Consider the following 18,064-nt stretch of genomic DNA (forward strand, 5'->3'; position numbering starts at 1 on the left):
TTTTAAAACACAAAAATAATAATAGGGAGAAGAGTTAGTAATAACAACAGGTATGGTGGTTAATAAATAGACATGTAAGACAGGCAAGTTGGAAGGTTTGTTTCCATGAAGCTCCAGAACAGTACAAGGATACAGTCCCTTCCAGGAAAGAGGATCTTGTGGCGGACCATTTCTCCCATAATGCATCCCACAGACCATATATCCACTAGAAGTGCAGAAACAAGGTCGTTAAGAAATGGAAACAGGAAAAGGCAAGGTTAGCTAGGAAGATAAGTTCCTTAAGCATGTGGAAGAAAGTGCAAATTGAAATGCGTAAAAATGCAGTTATCCCCACCCTCACAAATAAAAAAAAATCTTAAATTTAGGAACACTTATGAAAAGTGATGCACATGAAAAAATGTACAGATAGAAAATCATCTGCTTTAAAATGAGTGTCTAAGAAAAAGAACATTATGGCGGTTCAGAAACTATCTTAAGGAACCAGAGAAGAAAACTGATGTTAAAGGGCAACATACAGTAAAGCATTTTCACTGGCAAGAATTAATCTAAATTTATTTTATCTTAAACAAAAAAGTATTGTTTTCTGTAATGTCTATATGGATTATCTTTCAATGGTGGTATATCTAGAGGTAATGACTCAAAACTAGAGATGAGCAGAGATCGTATGCGCAAGCCCTGTCTATGGTCCAGGTCCATGGTCTCTCGGAATGAATTTCCATGGGTTTCCGATTCCCCAGCATGGCATTTGATTAGCCGGCCTGGCACGATGTCATGTATGGGGTTTATAGGTGACGTATTGACAGACCAGCTAATCAGAAGCCGAGCCTGGATTTCCAGAGGGTAAGGCAATTCGTGCACCTCCTGTCTACGGTCCGAGAGCACTGACTTGGACCATGGTCTGGGGTTTCACAAAGTAATCGGCTCTTGTCTACTCAAATCCATTTGATTTTGTTTTTGTAATCTTAGATAAGTTTCGTCACTTGTGAAAGTTGAAAAATTAATGCTCTAGCACAATGGACAACAGGGGAAAGAGAGCTAGGGACGGAACTAACTACCACATGGCACAGTTGATGTCTGGCATGGTTTGAGAAGGAGTGGCATGACATTAACTTTTAGTGTCACGACGCATACTCATCAAACGAGTAGGGGAAATTAGAGGTTGGGTACATTGGAAAACCAACGATGCTGTGGCCTGGCACATAGGAGAGTACAGATTAGTTGTGTGTCCTTAAAGAGGTTTTGCAGAGACTACTCTCCTGTCCAATTTCAGTCTTAAAGTGACCCTTATTCCTAGAACATCCAAGGCCCCCAACAGTAAGGATATCTTTCAATGGAGAACTGGCTTATCTTCTAAGTCCAATAAACATTGAATACTAAATATTGCAATTTTTTTTTTCTTGTGAGTTAGTTTTCATAAATGTTTCTAATGGTTATCATTTAAATTAATAAGCAAATTAAAAAAGCAAAAATAGCACCCTAAAGCAAATGCATTTTTGTAAACCAAAATTACCCATTTTAGCAAATAGGTGAACAGATTTTAAATGCCACCTTGTAATTGTACAGATGGGGATAAGGTAAAATCTCTCAGAATGGAAATACTAAAGATGACAGAAAATAAGACAATAAGCTTTAGTAATATGATGGATGTGAAAAGATCTTAATAAAGACATGTCATTTTCTGAATTAAATTATAATGAATGTTGTTAGACTAAAAAAGTGTGTTATGATGGTAAGACCAAAGCAATTTTCTTCAAAATTGCATTTTTTATTTAGTATCACATTATGATGCTCAAAATAGCTATGGCATGATATTAAAAAAAGGACACTATATAGATCTAAAATATCAAATAATAATTGATTGAACATAATATTTATGTACAAAATCCACATAGTTCTGTATATATATAAACAAAATATTGAAAATATAATACAGTTAACATAAATCAACCAATGACCAAGGGGCCAGCATTGTGCATGGCTAAATGATGCTCTAAAATGTGTATTGTTTAGCATATACAGTGGCTTACGAAAGTATTCACCCCCTTGGCTTTTCAAATTGGCATAAATTAGATTTATGGGATCAAACAACAAAAAATTGGCACGTACATATGTATTTACTTTTTGCGATAAAGCCCCTAAACATTTCTGGTGCAAGCAATTACGGTACGTTCACATGTCACATGCTTAGTGAATGGAAGCCCACCTGTGTGCAATCTACAGTGGGTACGGAAATTATTCAGACCCCTTTAAATTTTTCACTCTTTGTTTCATTGCAGCCATTTGGTAAATTCAAAAAAGTTCATTTTTTTTCTCTTTAATAAATACTCTGCACCCCATCTTGACTGAAAAAAACCCCAGAAATTTAGAAATTTTTGCAAATTTATTAAAAAAGAAAAACTGGAATATCACATGGTCATAAGCATTCAGACTCTTTGTTCAGTATTGAGTAGAAGCACCCTTTTGAGCTAGTACAGCCATGAGTCCTTCTTGGGAATGATGCAACACGTTTTTCACACCTGGATTTGGGGATCCTCTGCCATTCTTCCTTGCAGATCCTCTCCAGTTCCGTCAGGTTGGATCGTGAATGTTGGTGGACACCCATTTTCAGGTCTCTCCAGAGATGCTCAATTGGGTTTAGGTCAGGGCTCTGGCTGGGCCAGTCAAGAATGGTCACAGTGTTATTCTGAAGCCACTCCTTTGTTATTTTAGCTGTGTTCTTAGGGTCATTGTCTTGTTGGAAGGTGAACCTTCGCCAAGTCTGAGGTCCAGAGCACTCTGGAAGAAGTTTTAATCCATGATATCTCTATACTTGACCACATTCACGTTTCCTTCAAAGGCAACCAGTCATCCTGTCCCTGCAGCTGAAAAACACCCACATAGCATGATGCTGCCACCACCATGTTTCACTGTTGGGATTGTATTGGGTAGGTGATGAGCAGTGCCTGGTTTTCTCCACACATACCGCTTAGAATTATCACCAAAAAGGCCTATCTTTGTCTCATCAGACCAGAGAATCTTATTTCTCTGGAGTCCTTCATGCATTTTTTTTCAACAAAACTCTATTCGGGCTTTTATATGTCATGCATGCAGGAGGAGGCCTGACTGGTGTAGGACTGCAGTGATAGTTGACTTTGTGGAACTTTCTCCCATCTCCCTACTGCATCTGTGCAGCTCAGCCACAGTGATCTTGGGGTTCTTCTTTACCTCTCTTACAAAGGCTCTTCTCCCACGATTGCTCAGTTTGGCTAGACGGCCAGGTCTAGGAAGATTTCTGGTGGTCCCAAACTTCTTCCATTTAAGGATTATGGAGGCCACTGTGCTCTTAGGAACCTTGAGTACTGCAGAAATTCTTTTGTAATCTTGGCCAGATCTGTACCTTGCCACAATTCTGTCTCTGAGCTCCTTGGCCAGTTCCTTTGACCTCATGATTCTCATTTGGTCTGACATGCACTGTGAGCTGGGAGGTCTTATATAGAGAGGGGTGTGCCCTTTTCTAAAACAAGTCTTATCAGTTTAACTATGAAGGAGTAGAAACATCTCAAGGAGGATCACAGGGAAATGAACAACATGTGACTTAAATATGAGTGTCTGAGCAAAGGGTCTGAATACTTTGAGCATGTGATATTTCAGTATTTCTATTTTAATAAAGTTGCAAAAATTACTACATTTCTATGTTTTTCCGTCAAGATGGGGTGCAGAGTGTACATTAATGAGAAAAAAAGAACTTTTTGAATTTACCAAATGGCTGCAATGAAACAAAGAGTGAAAAATGTAAAGGGGTCTGAATACTTTCCATACCAACTGTGTCACATTGTCAGTACCTTTTCTGAAAGGCCACAGAGGCTGCAACACCATAAAGCAAGAGGCACCACTAACCAAACAACACAATGAAGACAGAGAAGATCTCCAAACAAATCAGGGACTAAGTTGTTGAGAAGTACAAGTTAGGGTTGACTTATAAAGAAATATCCAAATCTCTGATGATCTCCGGGAGTACCATCAAATCCATTATCATGTAATGAAAAGAACGTGGTACCACAACAAATCTGCCAAGAAAGGGCTGGCCAGCAATACTCTGAGCCCAAGCAAGGAGGGCATTAACCAGCGAGACAGCACAGAGACCAAAGGTAACCCACAATAAGCCATAATCTCCATAAACAGTGGTCACAAAAAAGCTTTTACTTACACACAAAAATTGCAATGCTCATTTTGAGTTTCCCAAAATATATGTGGGAGACTAACCAAATGTATGCAGGAAGGTGCTGTGGTCAGATGAGACCAAAATTGAACTTTTTGGCCACCAAGGTAAATGCTATAACACCTAAAAGTGATAAGCCTTACATATGATCACAGAGTGATCCCTTCAACCATGGAGGACAATGAAGGTACAATATGTTTAAAAAGGTACAAATGTATTGGAATATCAAATATCAATAATTAGATGTATATACGACATTGACATAAGTAATTACAAAAGGATATATCTTAAATATCATAACCCTACCCAAAGGGGAGAGCTGGCTGTGTGTCAGGAAATACCAATGGGGCCAGAACCATCCAGGTATATATCACCACTATTGGAGTACTACATCAGCCTTGTAGACAGGTCTAATAGTGTATCTCAAAAGACGTTTGCCCTATCAAAATTGAGCAACGTTACTTGTATATACCTATAAAGCGCTAATGTATGCTAGTTGTGCCATATGAAGTATAACTATATCTACCATAAAAATTATGAGATACAAATATGTTAGTGGCACATATTCTTAATAGAAAAAATATATATCTGCCCAGCAATAATATTCGCACATATAAACTAAGCAGTATCCCAATGTGACTTATATCTGCTAGAGAGCACTGAAACTTAGCATAATGATACAGATATATTGGTGGCACATAGATATAATACCTGCCAAACAATCATCCTATATAGAAATTAAGATGTATCATGAGTGCTCATAAAGTACCTGTAGTCATAGTATAAACCTGGATGGTGGTCCCGTAGCGCACCTCGACGCGCGTTTCACGGCCTCTGCAGTTTCGTCAGGAGGAGAACCAGTTATACTTCATATGGCACAACTAGTACACATTAGCGCTTTATAGGTATATACAAGTAACGTTGCTCAATTTTGGTTGTGAGGTAGCAATACACGAAAAATGCTAAAGGGGTGAATACTTTTGCAAGCCACTGTAGAACTGTACATACATGTACAGTAGATGCCTGTAAACTAAATTCTAAGGTGGTGCATATGTTCTATGCTTTTTCACATTAATAGCTTTAAACACTAATTTATTTTCCTACGAAATAGAGTTTCTAGAGTTTTTCTCTTTGTAGCCCCCCGTCTGCAATCAATATTGAACATAAGCAGCCTCTTATTTATTGACGAAGGGCTATAACTACATTTTTATATAGATGGCATTAACAAAAATATTATATTAAATACCATACTGGGCATAAGTCTAAGGAAATGTATAATGTACTCTATGCCCCTAATTGGTAGTTAGATTTTTTTTTGCCTCCTAAAGTTAACCCCATTATATCTTTTCCCCTTGTGTTAGACTCAAGAGGGTCCAGGAAACTGAAAAATGGGTCTTGCTTACATGGGAATGCACATGGGCAGTAAAACCAGCTCTAAATTGCAATAACTCCACTGAAAAAACATACGGTATATCTCAGACTCCTGGACAAAAAGGTAAGGAGAAAATGGATTTTTGGGGTCAATATTAGGCTTTGAGTGGACTTAGTCTTAATAGCACATCAACGTGAAATCCTTGTAACAAGTCAGATCCAAAGTAAAGAGCAGAAACAAGGTCATTAAAGTATAAACGTCATTTTAATTTTTATTCCATAAATTAGTAGTATGCATGAAAATAAGCAACTGTGTAAAATATCGTATGAGACAAATTTGCATTTTCTTCTCCAGGACTTATCTTTCATTTTCAAATTCTGAAATTCACGGGTTCCATCTGTAATCAGTGACTACACGTTTTCATATTACTGAGATAGGAGACTACAGCTGCTATGGAAAAGACTCTTTTGTAGAAGGTAGGGGCAGGGAGGAGGAAGGAGATAGAGGCAGAGCTCCTCGCTCATGTCTACAGAGAATCTAACCAGTAGCGACTGTCATCTCCTGTCTCGGTAAGGTAATAATCGGTCTTCACTGAATACAGATTTTACCGGTGAATTGAAAATTTTGAGAATAACTGATCAGTCCCGAAAGAGAAAGAAGCAGAAATCTATGATAAAATATATTTCAAAGTTTCTTATTTTCAAGTGTACTATTGATTTATGAAATAAAAAATGTAAATGTTTTCTCTTTAAGAACTGGAAACAGAAGAAGGTAAAGTTAAGAAGTCAGATCTAAAGTTATTCCCAGAATTCTTTTGGTTATGAGGACTCGATAATCAGACTTTCCTTCTGGATGTGTTAAGCATATGTAAATCATTTTAATGAATACATATATATATTTTTCTTCATTTTATTGTATTTAAAAACACTGTGTTTAACGATCGAGTCTAAGGCACAGCCTACCATTTTCTTTGTAGCCCATTCCGAGAATGACTTCTGGTGCTCTGTAATAACGCGTTACTACATAAGGAGTCATCATGAAGCTAGTGCCGGCAGTCCTTGCCAAGCCAAAGTCTAGGATCTTCAACGTGCAGTCAGACTTCACAACAATATTACTTGGTTTTAAGTCCTGCATTGGAAACATGAATACATTTACAAAAATTGAGAACATGAAGTTCACGCGTTAAATTAAACCTTTGTTCAAATGGTTGTGCAGAATTACAGTAATTCTAGTGTCCAATGAGACATTATCCTAAATTGAAAATATCCTATACTATACTTGTGATTTAAAAATGTAGCCAACCTTATACTATGTAATTCCTTTTTTGGGCTGCATGGCATGTATCAGTCGTATTTGCCTGAAAACTTCTATATTCTTTACTGCAGTTTTTCTAGTAGTCACGCAACTCAAAATAAGATTCAGATCTTGTTTTTGGGGAAAAAAAGGGTTTTCGTACGAAGATGAAATACTGTACAAACTGATCCAACGATTTTCTTTTTAAATTATATTAATCAAAACTTTTTTGTAAATAGGAGGAAAAAGTATTGGCACTCACCGGTCCTTTAAAATCCAATATCTTTATCCATAAAAACATGTTTAAAACTGGCTGCAGAGAGGGAAGGAGCAAATGTGGGGGGCGACGATCCTTTCACGCTTTCCTACGCTTCTACTGGTCCTAGAATTCAGGACCAGTCGTCCCCCACATGTGCTCCTTCCCTCTCTGCAGCTAGTTTTAAATATGTTTTTCTGAATCAAGACATTGGATTTTAAAAGACCGGTGAGTGCCAATGCTTTTTCTTTCTATATACATGTTTTCATCTTATTTTGTGAGCACCCAATACCTGCAGGCTTGATTGCTTAGTCCAAAGTTTGGTTTGAGGACAAGTTCACACATACAGGTTGAATGGTGCCGGCTTTCTCCTTGTTTTTAATCAAAACTTTAGTTTTGTTTCATAGATTTCTACCCAGCTTTATTTTCGATCTTTGGCCTATATCTTAGGTCATATCTGCCTACGTATTTGCTTTGGCTCAACACGCATCTTGTCACAAGCACTGTACTTCCACAGACACCACACTTTACATCCATTGTATTGGTAGTATGTATACCATTGGGTGCTTGCACATGCCCAGGGAGAGACTGACAGCACTCAGTCAAATGGTCATTGCAGGGTGCTATAATCTGTAGTGTCCCACAATGCCCTTAAAGTGGACAAGCAAGGCATGCGTATCCCAGTCTGCGAACCATTTGCTTGAAATTTAACCCCTTAACGACCGGAGGTATTTTCATTTTTGCATTTTCGTTTTTTGCTCCCCTTTTTCCCCAGAGCCATAACTTTCTTATTTATTGTTTTATAACGAACAAATACTTGTGACCAAGAAATGCATGTATAGAACAATAAACAGAGTCCACAGAATAAGAAAAACTTTACATAAGACAGATATGTAGCTGTTCTGATCCAGAAGCCATGATGGTGTAAGTGTTCATCCGGATTGCAAGTAGTTTACCGCAATCTGGCATACAGTTACATCACAAGGATGGCACCAGCAAATGAGTCATGCCAGTGTCAACTACAGCAGGAGCTATAATACACTGCTAAAGCCTAGCTGCGCGTGCGGGAACCGGAGGTAGCTCAAAGGCTTATTACATCCCACCGGAGGCATGTTCTAATGGGCTGGTAGTCAAAAACTGACAGGCTATTTAATGCACTGCACTACTGAAGCAGTACAGTGTACTATTAATGTGATCAAAGGTTCAATAAGTATGGTAAAAAAATGTAAAGTCATTTCATATGTATAAAATGAAGTAATATGAAAACTAAAATCACACTTCTAATAATAAAAAAATGTTTACTTGTGGAAAAAACAAACCTCAATTAAAATGACACAAAAAAATCAGTTAAGAGCTTTCATAAAATAGGATTACTAACCCTGTGTATGATTCCAGCCGAGTGAAGATGTTTAATGCCACATAGCATTTGGTACAGGAGGTAAGACATTCGTTCATGATCTAGCTCCATTTGAATCACTTGGCATAAGTTGGCATCCATTAACTCCATTACTAGGTAACTAGAAAATAGGAAGAGCATTTTGAATTAAGCAGACCCCCCTAATTCTACACCCTTGTGCACTATTTCTAAACTTATATTAAAGAACTGTGAAAGGAAGTGTGAGTTTTATTCTTTTTTTATACTTTTTTTTTTAGTTGTAGGTGTATTATTATTTGGATATTTACAATCCTAGGTGTGTAAACTGATTTTACATATTCAGTATTAATAGAAAAGTAACAATACATGCAAATCAATCGATTCAATAATAATGCATATGACACACAAATGTGCCTTCAGCGGCAATAGCTCTCCAGCTTAAATTAAAAAAATATGAATTCAAGCAGCACCCTCTCTACTGTTCTTAAACTTCCTACAAGCACCCAGCATCCTGCAATCAATACCGTTTTGATTCTATCTAACAAATGAAAGTACTTTCTCCGCCTCTGAAGATTAATTTAATCAGGCATTACTTACACATCTTGGAACTCTTCGAGAGATTTCTGTGGCGTAAAGACATTTAATAAACTGATAATCTAAAAGAGAAGGGGAAACAAAGACAGGCATATGATAAGAAGTAAGATGCAATTATATTTTAATTTACAAAATCATTATCCAAATGAAAGTTTGATAACAACCTGCTGTAGTCCTACGAAATATAAGGCACCAGAGATATCGCAAAGCTTAAACTCTGACTCCTTCCATCTTTGTGCAGCGAACACAAACAACATGGACTTGGTAAGATTTTAATTACTTGCAAAAATTTTTCCTCTTTCAATTTCAACTCACGTCCATTACTAGAAAAAGTTGGCAGCGTCGCTAGGAAAGCATCGTGCCCATTCAGCTCCTGTTGACTTCACTTTGATTTTTCAGAGGACGCATGATCTGTCATTGAGTATAATGGGCTGGTCAGGCAAAACAAAAACAATGCAGAAATGACAAGTAGAGATGAGCGAATATGTTCGGAATACGATCGCCGAATCCAAATGTGCCATATTCGTGCCAATTTTATGTTTGATGATTGTTTCTGAACAAATTAGCTCATCTGTACTCCCATTGACTCCAATGGCGTTTGGCTAGGTTCGGCAAATATTGTAAATTCGGCGATCGTAATCTGAACCGAAAATTGAAATATCCGCTATCTTCTATTGGCAACCTCTTATCATGTGTGTATTTATTATTTGTGTTTTATTGTAATTGAATGAAAATAAAACATTGGATTTCTAATATTGTAAGCATAGTACTCCAGTCTGTGTGATTTGATTTTCTATAGGTTTAATTCACTGCAAATATTTCCCGTTAGATACCAGTCTGTATTTCAGCTCTCTGAATTAGGGCAACTTTATACTTGCTCACTAAATCCTTTTCTGTACTGTACATCACAAAGTGCTTGGAGTACTTGCATCTCTCTATAATTTTCCAAACAGCAATGTCTGGCTAATGCTTTTAGTGTTCAGCTGATCAATTGATTCTTGGCAGGGGTCTTTGTGGCCTTCCTTACATTTACAATTAAATAGATCCATATCAACAGGAAGCTAGCACAACATGTGCCCACCAGTTCAATGCACAAGTCTAGTGCTTACAGAGCATTCATTAAAAGAAGTAAGAGAAGTTACCAACTTGAAGTTTGGAGCTTGTGGGCACAAAATGCAAAATCTCTAACAGGCCTTCAACTATCCCAGGTGTTTAACAGGTAATGTTTCTCCCCGTGGAAAGTGACACTTATTTGCCAATGTAAAGAGGCTTATTTGACATGCAATACTTCTTTGGGAAATTAAATACATAAAGGTGTTTAACAGTAATTCATGAGTCAAAGGACCTTCTGAACCCCAGAAGGCTCCAGAGTCTGGATGTGATTACAACCCATGCACCTACTACCGTTACAGCACAAATACAATAAAAAACCATGCTACCAATACAATCGGCAATTATAAAATGATCACTTATCACTACTAGAGCTGTAAGCATATACACTCACCGGCCACTTTATTAGGTACACCATGCTAGTAACGGGTTGGACCCCCTTTTGCCTTCAGAACTGCCTCAATTCTTCGTGGCATAGATTCAACAAGGTGCTGGAAGCATTCCTCAGAGATTTTGGTCCATATTGACATGATGGCATCACACAGTTGCCGCAGATTTGTCGGCTGCACATCCCAAAGATGCTCCATACAAGGCAGGATGGATCCATGCTTTCATGTTGTTTACGCCAAATTCTGACCCTACCATCCGAATGTCGCAGCAGAAATCGAGACTCATCAGACCAAGCAACGTTTTTCCAATCTTCTACTGTCCAATTTCGATGAGCTTGTACAACTTGTAGCCTCAGTTTCCTGTTCTTAGCTGAAAGGAGTGGTACCCGGTGTGGTCTTCTGCTGCTGTAGCCCATCTGCCTCAAAGTTCGACGCACTGTGTGTTCAGAGATGCTCTTAGGCCTACCTTGGTTGTAACGGGTGGCGATTTGAGTCACTGTTGCCTTTCTATCAGCTCGAACCAGTCTGCCCATTCTCCTCTGACCTCTGGCATCAACAAGGCATTTCCGCCCACAGAACTGCCGCTCACTGGATTTTTTTTCTTTTTCGGACCATTCTCTGTAAACCCTAGAGATGGTTGTGCGTGAAAATCCCAGTAGATCAGCAGTTTCTGAAATACTCAGACCAGCCCTTCTGGCACCAACAACCAAAGTTCAAAGGCACTCAAATCACCTTTCTTCCCCATACTGATGCTCGGTTTGAACTGCAGGAGATTGTCTTGACCATGTCTACATGCCTAAATGCACTGAGTTGCCGCCATGTGATTGGCTGATTAGAAATTAAGTGTTAACAAGAAGTTGGACAGGTGTACCTAATAAAGTGGCCGGTGAGTGTATATTGCAGTGTTAGAATTATCAAATATAAATGCAACTTAATATTAACAAATCTGAAGTTGTCCCGTACACAATATTATACTGAATTAGGAAACATACACACTATATACAACTAATAAAGAAAAACAGCCTACAAACAGCAAACTGATCGTTTATGTGTTGATTAGTGATGAGCGAGTATACTCGTTACTCGAGATTTCCCAAGCATACTTGGGTGGTCTCCGAGTATTTCGGTGTGTTCGGAGATTTAGTTTATGACGACGCAGCTGCATGATTTGTGGCTGCTAGACAGCCTGAATACATGTGGGGATTCCCTAGCAACCAGGCAACCCCCATATGTATTCAGCCTGTCTAGCAGCCGCAAATCATGCTGCTTGCATCGACATAAACGAAATCTCTGAGCACGCCGAAGTACTCGGAGACCACCCAAGCATGCTTGGGAAATCTCGAGTAACGAGTATACTGGCTCATCACTAGTGTTGATATCAAACAAGGACAATATGCTTCATGTGGCGCCCATAATACAGAACTAGCAGCGCTTTGCAGCGCATGTATTTGCTGCGTCCACAGCGCTGCCTTCTATTGAATGCAGGTAAATCACAAGTGCTCACTGAGCCATGCGGATTTACCGCATTCAATACATTTGATTGATGTAATTTCTGTTGCGGGGAATAGAGTCTCCGTAAGAGAAATTGACATGCTGTGGTCTTGGAAGACATGATGCATCTAAGTGTCCACGGGTGATCCGCAGGTGTCTATTCACGCATAGTGGACATAGGATTTCTAGAAATTCCATCCATTATGCTGTCACAGCTGGCCGCTGCGGTTTGACGCTTTATAAATACGCAGCACCTAACCCACAGCAGTTCCTGATCATGGACACATACCCTACGGTCTACCTATCACATCATAACATACTGAAACTGTAATTTCTAGGATAAAAAAAAAAGAAAAATAGTATTTTGCTGCAGCTTTGTAAACAAAATTGAGGCAAATCTGAAGATATCTCCACAATTTTTAGGAAAACCACAGCAAAATTGCAAACAGTCTGACAAAATACCACAATAGGGTGGACAAGACAGGGTTATGCAGCAAAGTTCTGCCTCTTCAAGAAATCAGCATATAAAGCCAGCTGTAGATAAAGGCTATTTCTAAGGCTAGGTTCTCTCATCTCAAGAATGTGATGCGATTTTCTTGGATGAGGCCAATAAAAAAGAAAAATTTAGCATCTTCTCTATTCAGTCTGTCCATGAAAATGAGACTGCACTTAAATGACATCTGTATTTTTCCACAGACGTGAATGGCCAAGCGTGATCTCATCGGATGCAAATAGTGCATGCTGAGATTTTTCCACCGACCGACGCAGTCCGAGGAAAAAGTCGGACACGTGCACAGCCCCACAGAATAACATGGGGATGAGTGCTATCTGACAAAACGACGGATATCACTTGTCCGATGTTTACAGTGGTGCGCATGAACCATTAGAGAACAATCTAGACCTGCAGAGGAAATACACAGGACGGCTCCTCCTGTCTAAGAATAGATTTATCGATTTTGTATGCTTATGTAATGCCATCAATTTCCACAGGTCTTTGCAGAGATCATCACTGCCTGTGTTTGTATTAATGTGCATACACGTGTATTTAGATGAGTGTATAGAAACAGATGTGTGTGTATATGTCGGTAGATTCATTATATTTTAATTGTATTGTGTGTGATAGCATTACCTGTCATTTGGGTCATGCTTCTCGAACTACGGGCAGCATGACTCAGACAATGGCTCTGCAATTTTTACTCTGAAACTGTCACATCTCCTCCAGGATCCGCTCCTGCAAAATCTGCTTCTGTCACCAGGCGCTGCTGTATTCATTCTGCAATGGGTGCTGGTGATGTAGGAGACGCTGGGACCAGAAGCTCTCTGCAGAGCAGGTTCTGTCCAGCCACCAAGATTAAGGTAGCTGGGGCATGTAGTACTGTTCAGTCTGGTAGTGTGTGCTGTCCAGCTGGAGTAATCATATGTATATGCTACAGCCCCAGCGTATCCTATGTGAAGTATATGCACCAGTTCCAGTGTCTCCTTTGTTTAGTATATGCATCAGTCCCAGTGTCTCCTATGTGAAGTATATGCACCAGTCTCAGTGTCTCCTATGTGAAGTATATGTATCAGTCCCAGTGTCTCCTATGTGAAGAATATGTATCAGTCCCAGTGTCTCCTATGTTTAGTATATGCATCAGTCCCAGTGTCTCCTATGTGAAGTATATGCACCAGTCCCAGTGTCTCCTATGTGAAGTATATGTATCAGTCCCAGTGTCTCCTATGTTTAGTATATGCATCAGTCCCAGTGTCTCCTATGTGAAGTATATGCACCAGTCCCAGTGTCTCCTATGTGAAGTATATGTATCAGTCCCAGTGTCTCCTATGTTTAGTATATGCATCAGTCCCAGTGTCTCCTTTGTGAAGTATATGCACCAGTCTCAGTGTCTCCTATGTGAAGTATATGCATCAGTCCCAGTGTCTCCTATGTGAAGTATATGCACCAGTCCCAGTGTCTCCTATGTGAAGTATATGTATCAGTCCCAGTGTCTCCTATGTGAAGTATATGTATCAGTCCCAGTGTCTCCTATGTTTAGTATATGCATCAGTCCCAGTGTCTCCTATGTGAAGTATATGCATCAGTCCCAGTGTCTCCTATGTGAAGTATATGTATCAGTCCCAGTGTCTATGTTTAGTATATGCATCAGTCCCAGTGTCTCCTATGTGAAGTATATGCACCAGTCCCAGTGTCTCCTATGTGATGTATAAGAACAAGTACCAGTGTCTCCTATGTCATGTATATGTTACAGTCCAATTGTCTCCTGTGTGATATATATGTATATAAAACTAAATATACATATATATACAAGTTAAATAAACCCTTTAGGGTCGGTGAATACAAATACTTTTACACACTCGCGTACCCACTGAGTTTTCCAAGCAAAAGGTATTTCAGGAAAAGGCCAGCGGTGTTTTTCATGAAGCAACGTTTTGGGAGGTCTTTTCGGTCGATTTTTCTAGTATAAAATTGTGAGTAATCTGAAAGGTCAGGGCACTTATTTTAATTGCTTTGTGTCTTTACAAATGTGAAACAGTTCAAAGAAGCTTAACCCCTTAGTGACCACCACTGCGTCTTTTATCCTGTAGCTGTCAGCTGTACACTACAGCTGACAACTTTCTTCATCAGCTACAATCGTTGTTGACACCGAATATGGTAGTTTAACCCCTTAAATGCTTCTGTCAATAATGACTACAGCATTTAAATGGTTAACAGACTGTGGGGCTTCCAGCGCCGCCGGTATAGGTGAATGCGGCGGTTGGGGTGAGTCGGCGGCGGGAGGGGAGGTCGGCGCTGGCGAGCGGCCCACGACTGCCACCGGCCCTTCTGGCATTTGCCAGAACAGCCCAATGGCCAGTCCGGCCCTGGGGGAGGCAGTATCCATGGCCCGCCCCTTCCTAGGCTATTAACATCAGCCTGCAGTTGTCTGCAGAGACTTTGCTGGTTATTAATTATAGAAGGACCCCAAGCCATTTTTTGTAGTGGTTCCCCATTTTAATAGACAGTAAAGGCTAATTATACAGATCGTGTTGTGTAGGTACACAGTGTTTTATCAAAACCAAAGTCAGCGCAGCCGTCTATGAGGAAATTTTAGAGCACTTCATGCTACACTCTCCAACTAGCTTTTTGGAGATGGGAATTTAATTCTCCAGCAGGACCTGGCACCTGTCTACACCGCCAAAAGTACTAATACCTTGTTTAAAAACAACAGTATCACTGTGCTTGATTGGCCAGCAAGGTCATCTGACCTTATCCCCATAGAGAATCTGTGGGATATTGTCAAGAGGAAGGTGAGAGACACCATACCCAACAATTCAGACAAGCTGAAGGTGGCAATCAAAGCAACCTGGGCTTCCATAACACCTCAGCAGTGCCACAGGCTGATCACTTCCATGCCAAGCAGCAATGATGGAGTAATTGATGCCAAAGGAGCCGCGACCAAGTAGTCAGTGCATTTACTGAATATACCGCATATACTCAAGCATAAGCCGACCTGAGTATAAGCCGAGGTACTTAATTTTGCCACGGAAAACTGGGTAAGCATACTGACTCAAGTATAAGCCGGGTATGCATTGCCCCCTCATCCCTTTCCTGGTATGCGTGGCCCCCCTGTCCCTGTCCTGGTATTCGTGGCTTCCCCCGTTGCTGTCCTGGTATGTAGCTCCCCAGTCCTGTCATGGTATGCATGGCTCCCCCGTCCTGTCCTGGTATGTGTGGCTCCCGCCAGTCCTGTCCTGGTATTTGTGGCTCCCCCGTCCTGCTATGTGTGGTTCCCCCTGTTGTATGCATGGCTCAGAACCCCCATTGTTGTGGATTCTGTTTTTGGGCTCCCTCTGGTGGTCACAGCTGGTACTGGGTGACTTTGGTGGGTTGCGGTCTCTGGTTTCCACCTGTCCATCAGAGGCTGGGTGTTTCCTATTTAACCTGGCTTTCCTGTCATTCCGTTGCCGGCTATCAATGTATCAGTGTGTCTCTGTTACCTTTGCTACCTGCTCCTAGGCCTTCAAGACAAGCTAAGTCTGGATTTCCCTGTTTCATGTTTGCTTTCATGTTTTTAGTCCAGCTTGCAGATATGTAATTCTCTGCAGCTGGTTGCTCTAGTGGGCTGAAATTACCACTCATGTACCATGAGTTGGCACATGAGTTCAAGTAATTTCAGGATGGTATTTTGAAGGGTTTTAAGCTGACCGCGCAGTTCACCTTTTGTATCCTCTGCTATCTAGCTTAAGCGGGCCTCATTTTGCTGAATCTGTTTTCATAACTACGTTTGTGCCTTCCTCTCATTTCACCGTCATTATATGTGGGGGGCTGCTATTTCTGTGGGAATATTTCTCTGGAGGCAAGATAGGTCTGTGATTCTTCTGATAGGGGTAGCTAGATCTCCAGCTGGCGCGAGACGTCTAGAGTCCCCCCAGGAACGTTCCCCGGCTGCTGTTAGTTGAGTGTTGAGGTTCAGGATCGCGGTCAGCTCAGGTTCCATCACCCTAGAGCTAGTCCTGTTTTTGCCCGTGTTATGTGTTTAATTCCCTGCCATTGGGAACATGACACCCCATCCCATCGTTGTATGCATGGCTTACAACCCCCCATCCTACTCACCCTCCTCGCGCCGTAGCTGCATCTCCGCTGTCCTGGCGCGGTAAGCTCTCCTGTGCTGAGTGGCCAAGTGGTACCGTTCATAAAAGTAATGAATATGGGCTCCACACCTATGGGAGTGGAGATGCGTGCATATTCATCACCTTAATGAGTGGCACCACGTGACTGCTCAGCTCAGAAAGAGCTGCCGTTGCCAGGACGGAGATGTAGGGGCGGAGATGCAGCGATGGCGATAGGAGGGTGAGTATGATGTCTTCTGGTAGCCGGCTCCTGTCGCTGCTCCCCTCCCCCGCTGGCTTTCTGGACAATGACTCGTTATAAGCAGAGGGGGGCGTTTTCAGCACAAAAAAATACATGAGTAAATACTGTACATTTCAGTAGGCCAACATTTCAGATTTTAAAATCATTTTTTCAAGCTGGTGTTATAAAGTGCTGGGCAGCCCGCCTGGTAATACAAGGGGCGTCATTAATAGGTTGCAAACCAGACACTGTGCACCACACTTATCAGTGTGACTGGCGTCCTATGTGAATTATATCAATGTGCAGTTTTTCTACTAGGCAGCCAACCCCTGCAATGTTTGGAGGGTGGGGATGGTTGTTTTTATCAAGTAGTTTGCACCTGTGCCGCTCCTAGCCTTTATCAGTGGAGGCCTGCTGCATCCTGCTAACTGTGCATTTGTCATCAGACAGGGTTTTGGGAAGGCCGTATCTCATTGTATGTATTTTTTCTGAGTTTTTTCTATGTTAGCTGGTGTTATAAAGTATTCTAATTTACTGAGATAATGACGTTTGAGTTTTCATTGGCTGTAAGCCATAATCATATCATAATCAACATTAACAGAAATAAACACTTGAAATACATCATTCTGTTTGAAATGACTCCATCAAATATATGAGTTTTGCATTGAAGAACTGAAATAAATTAACCTTTTGATGATATTTTAATTTTGTGAGATGCATATATATATATATATATATATATATATATATATATATATATATATATATATATATATATATATACACACAGTGGGTACGAAAAGTATTCAGACCCATTTACATTTTTCACTTTTTGTTTCATTGCAGCCATTTGGTAAATTTAAAAAAGTTCATTTTTTTCTCATTAATGTACACTCTGCACCCTATGTTGACTAACAAAACAGAAAGATTTTTGCAAATGTATTAAACAAGAAAAACTGGAATATCACATGGTCATAAGTATTCAGACCCTTTGCTCAGTACTGAGTAGAAGCACCTTTTGAGCTAGTACAGACATGAGTCTTCTTGGGAATGATGCAACAAGCCTTTCACACCTGGATTTGGGGATACTCTGCCATTCTTCCTTGGAAATATTCTCCAGTTCCGTGATATTTCAGTTTTTCTTTTTTATTAAATTTG

At 40.2% G+C, this 18,064-nt stretch overlaps 1 protein-coding gene across 10 annotated transcripts in view; it reads right to left on the reverse strand.

Annotated features, from left to right (window-relative positions):
• Window positions 1–18,064, reverse strand: part of MAPK10 (mitogen-activated protein kinase 10) — a 361,444-nt gene that overhangs the window by 105,262 nt on the left and 238,118 nt on the right. For 7 of the 10 annotated variants that reach the window (XM_077275822.1, XM_077275824.1, XM_077275823.1 and 4 more), the window contains exons 5-8: window positions 9,092–9,150; window positions 8,498–8,636; window positions 6,533–6,698; window positions 134–205 (exon numbers count right to left, since the gene is read on the reverse strand). In XM_077275822.1, coding sequence (XP_077131937.1) covers window positions 134–205; window positions 6,533–6,698; window positions 8,498–8,636; window positions 9,092–9,150 — 436 coding nt within the window. The remainder of the gene's footprint in view (window positions 1–133; window positions 206–6,532; window positions 6,699–8,497; window positions 8,637–9,091; window positions 9,151–18,064) is intronic. The other 3 variants (XM_077275821.1, XM_077275819.1, XM_077275817.1) reach the window with 1 other exon arrangement.

Source organism: Ranitomeya variabilis, chromosome 1 (assembly GCF_051348905.1).
Source record: "Ranitomeya variabilis isolate aRanVar5 chromosome 1, aRanVar5.hap1, whole genome shotgun sequence".
In the NCBI taxonomy this organism is placed as follows: Eukaryota; Metazoa; Chordata; class Amphibia; order Anura; family Dendrobatidae; genus Ranitomeya; species Ranitomeya variabilis.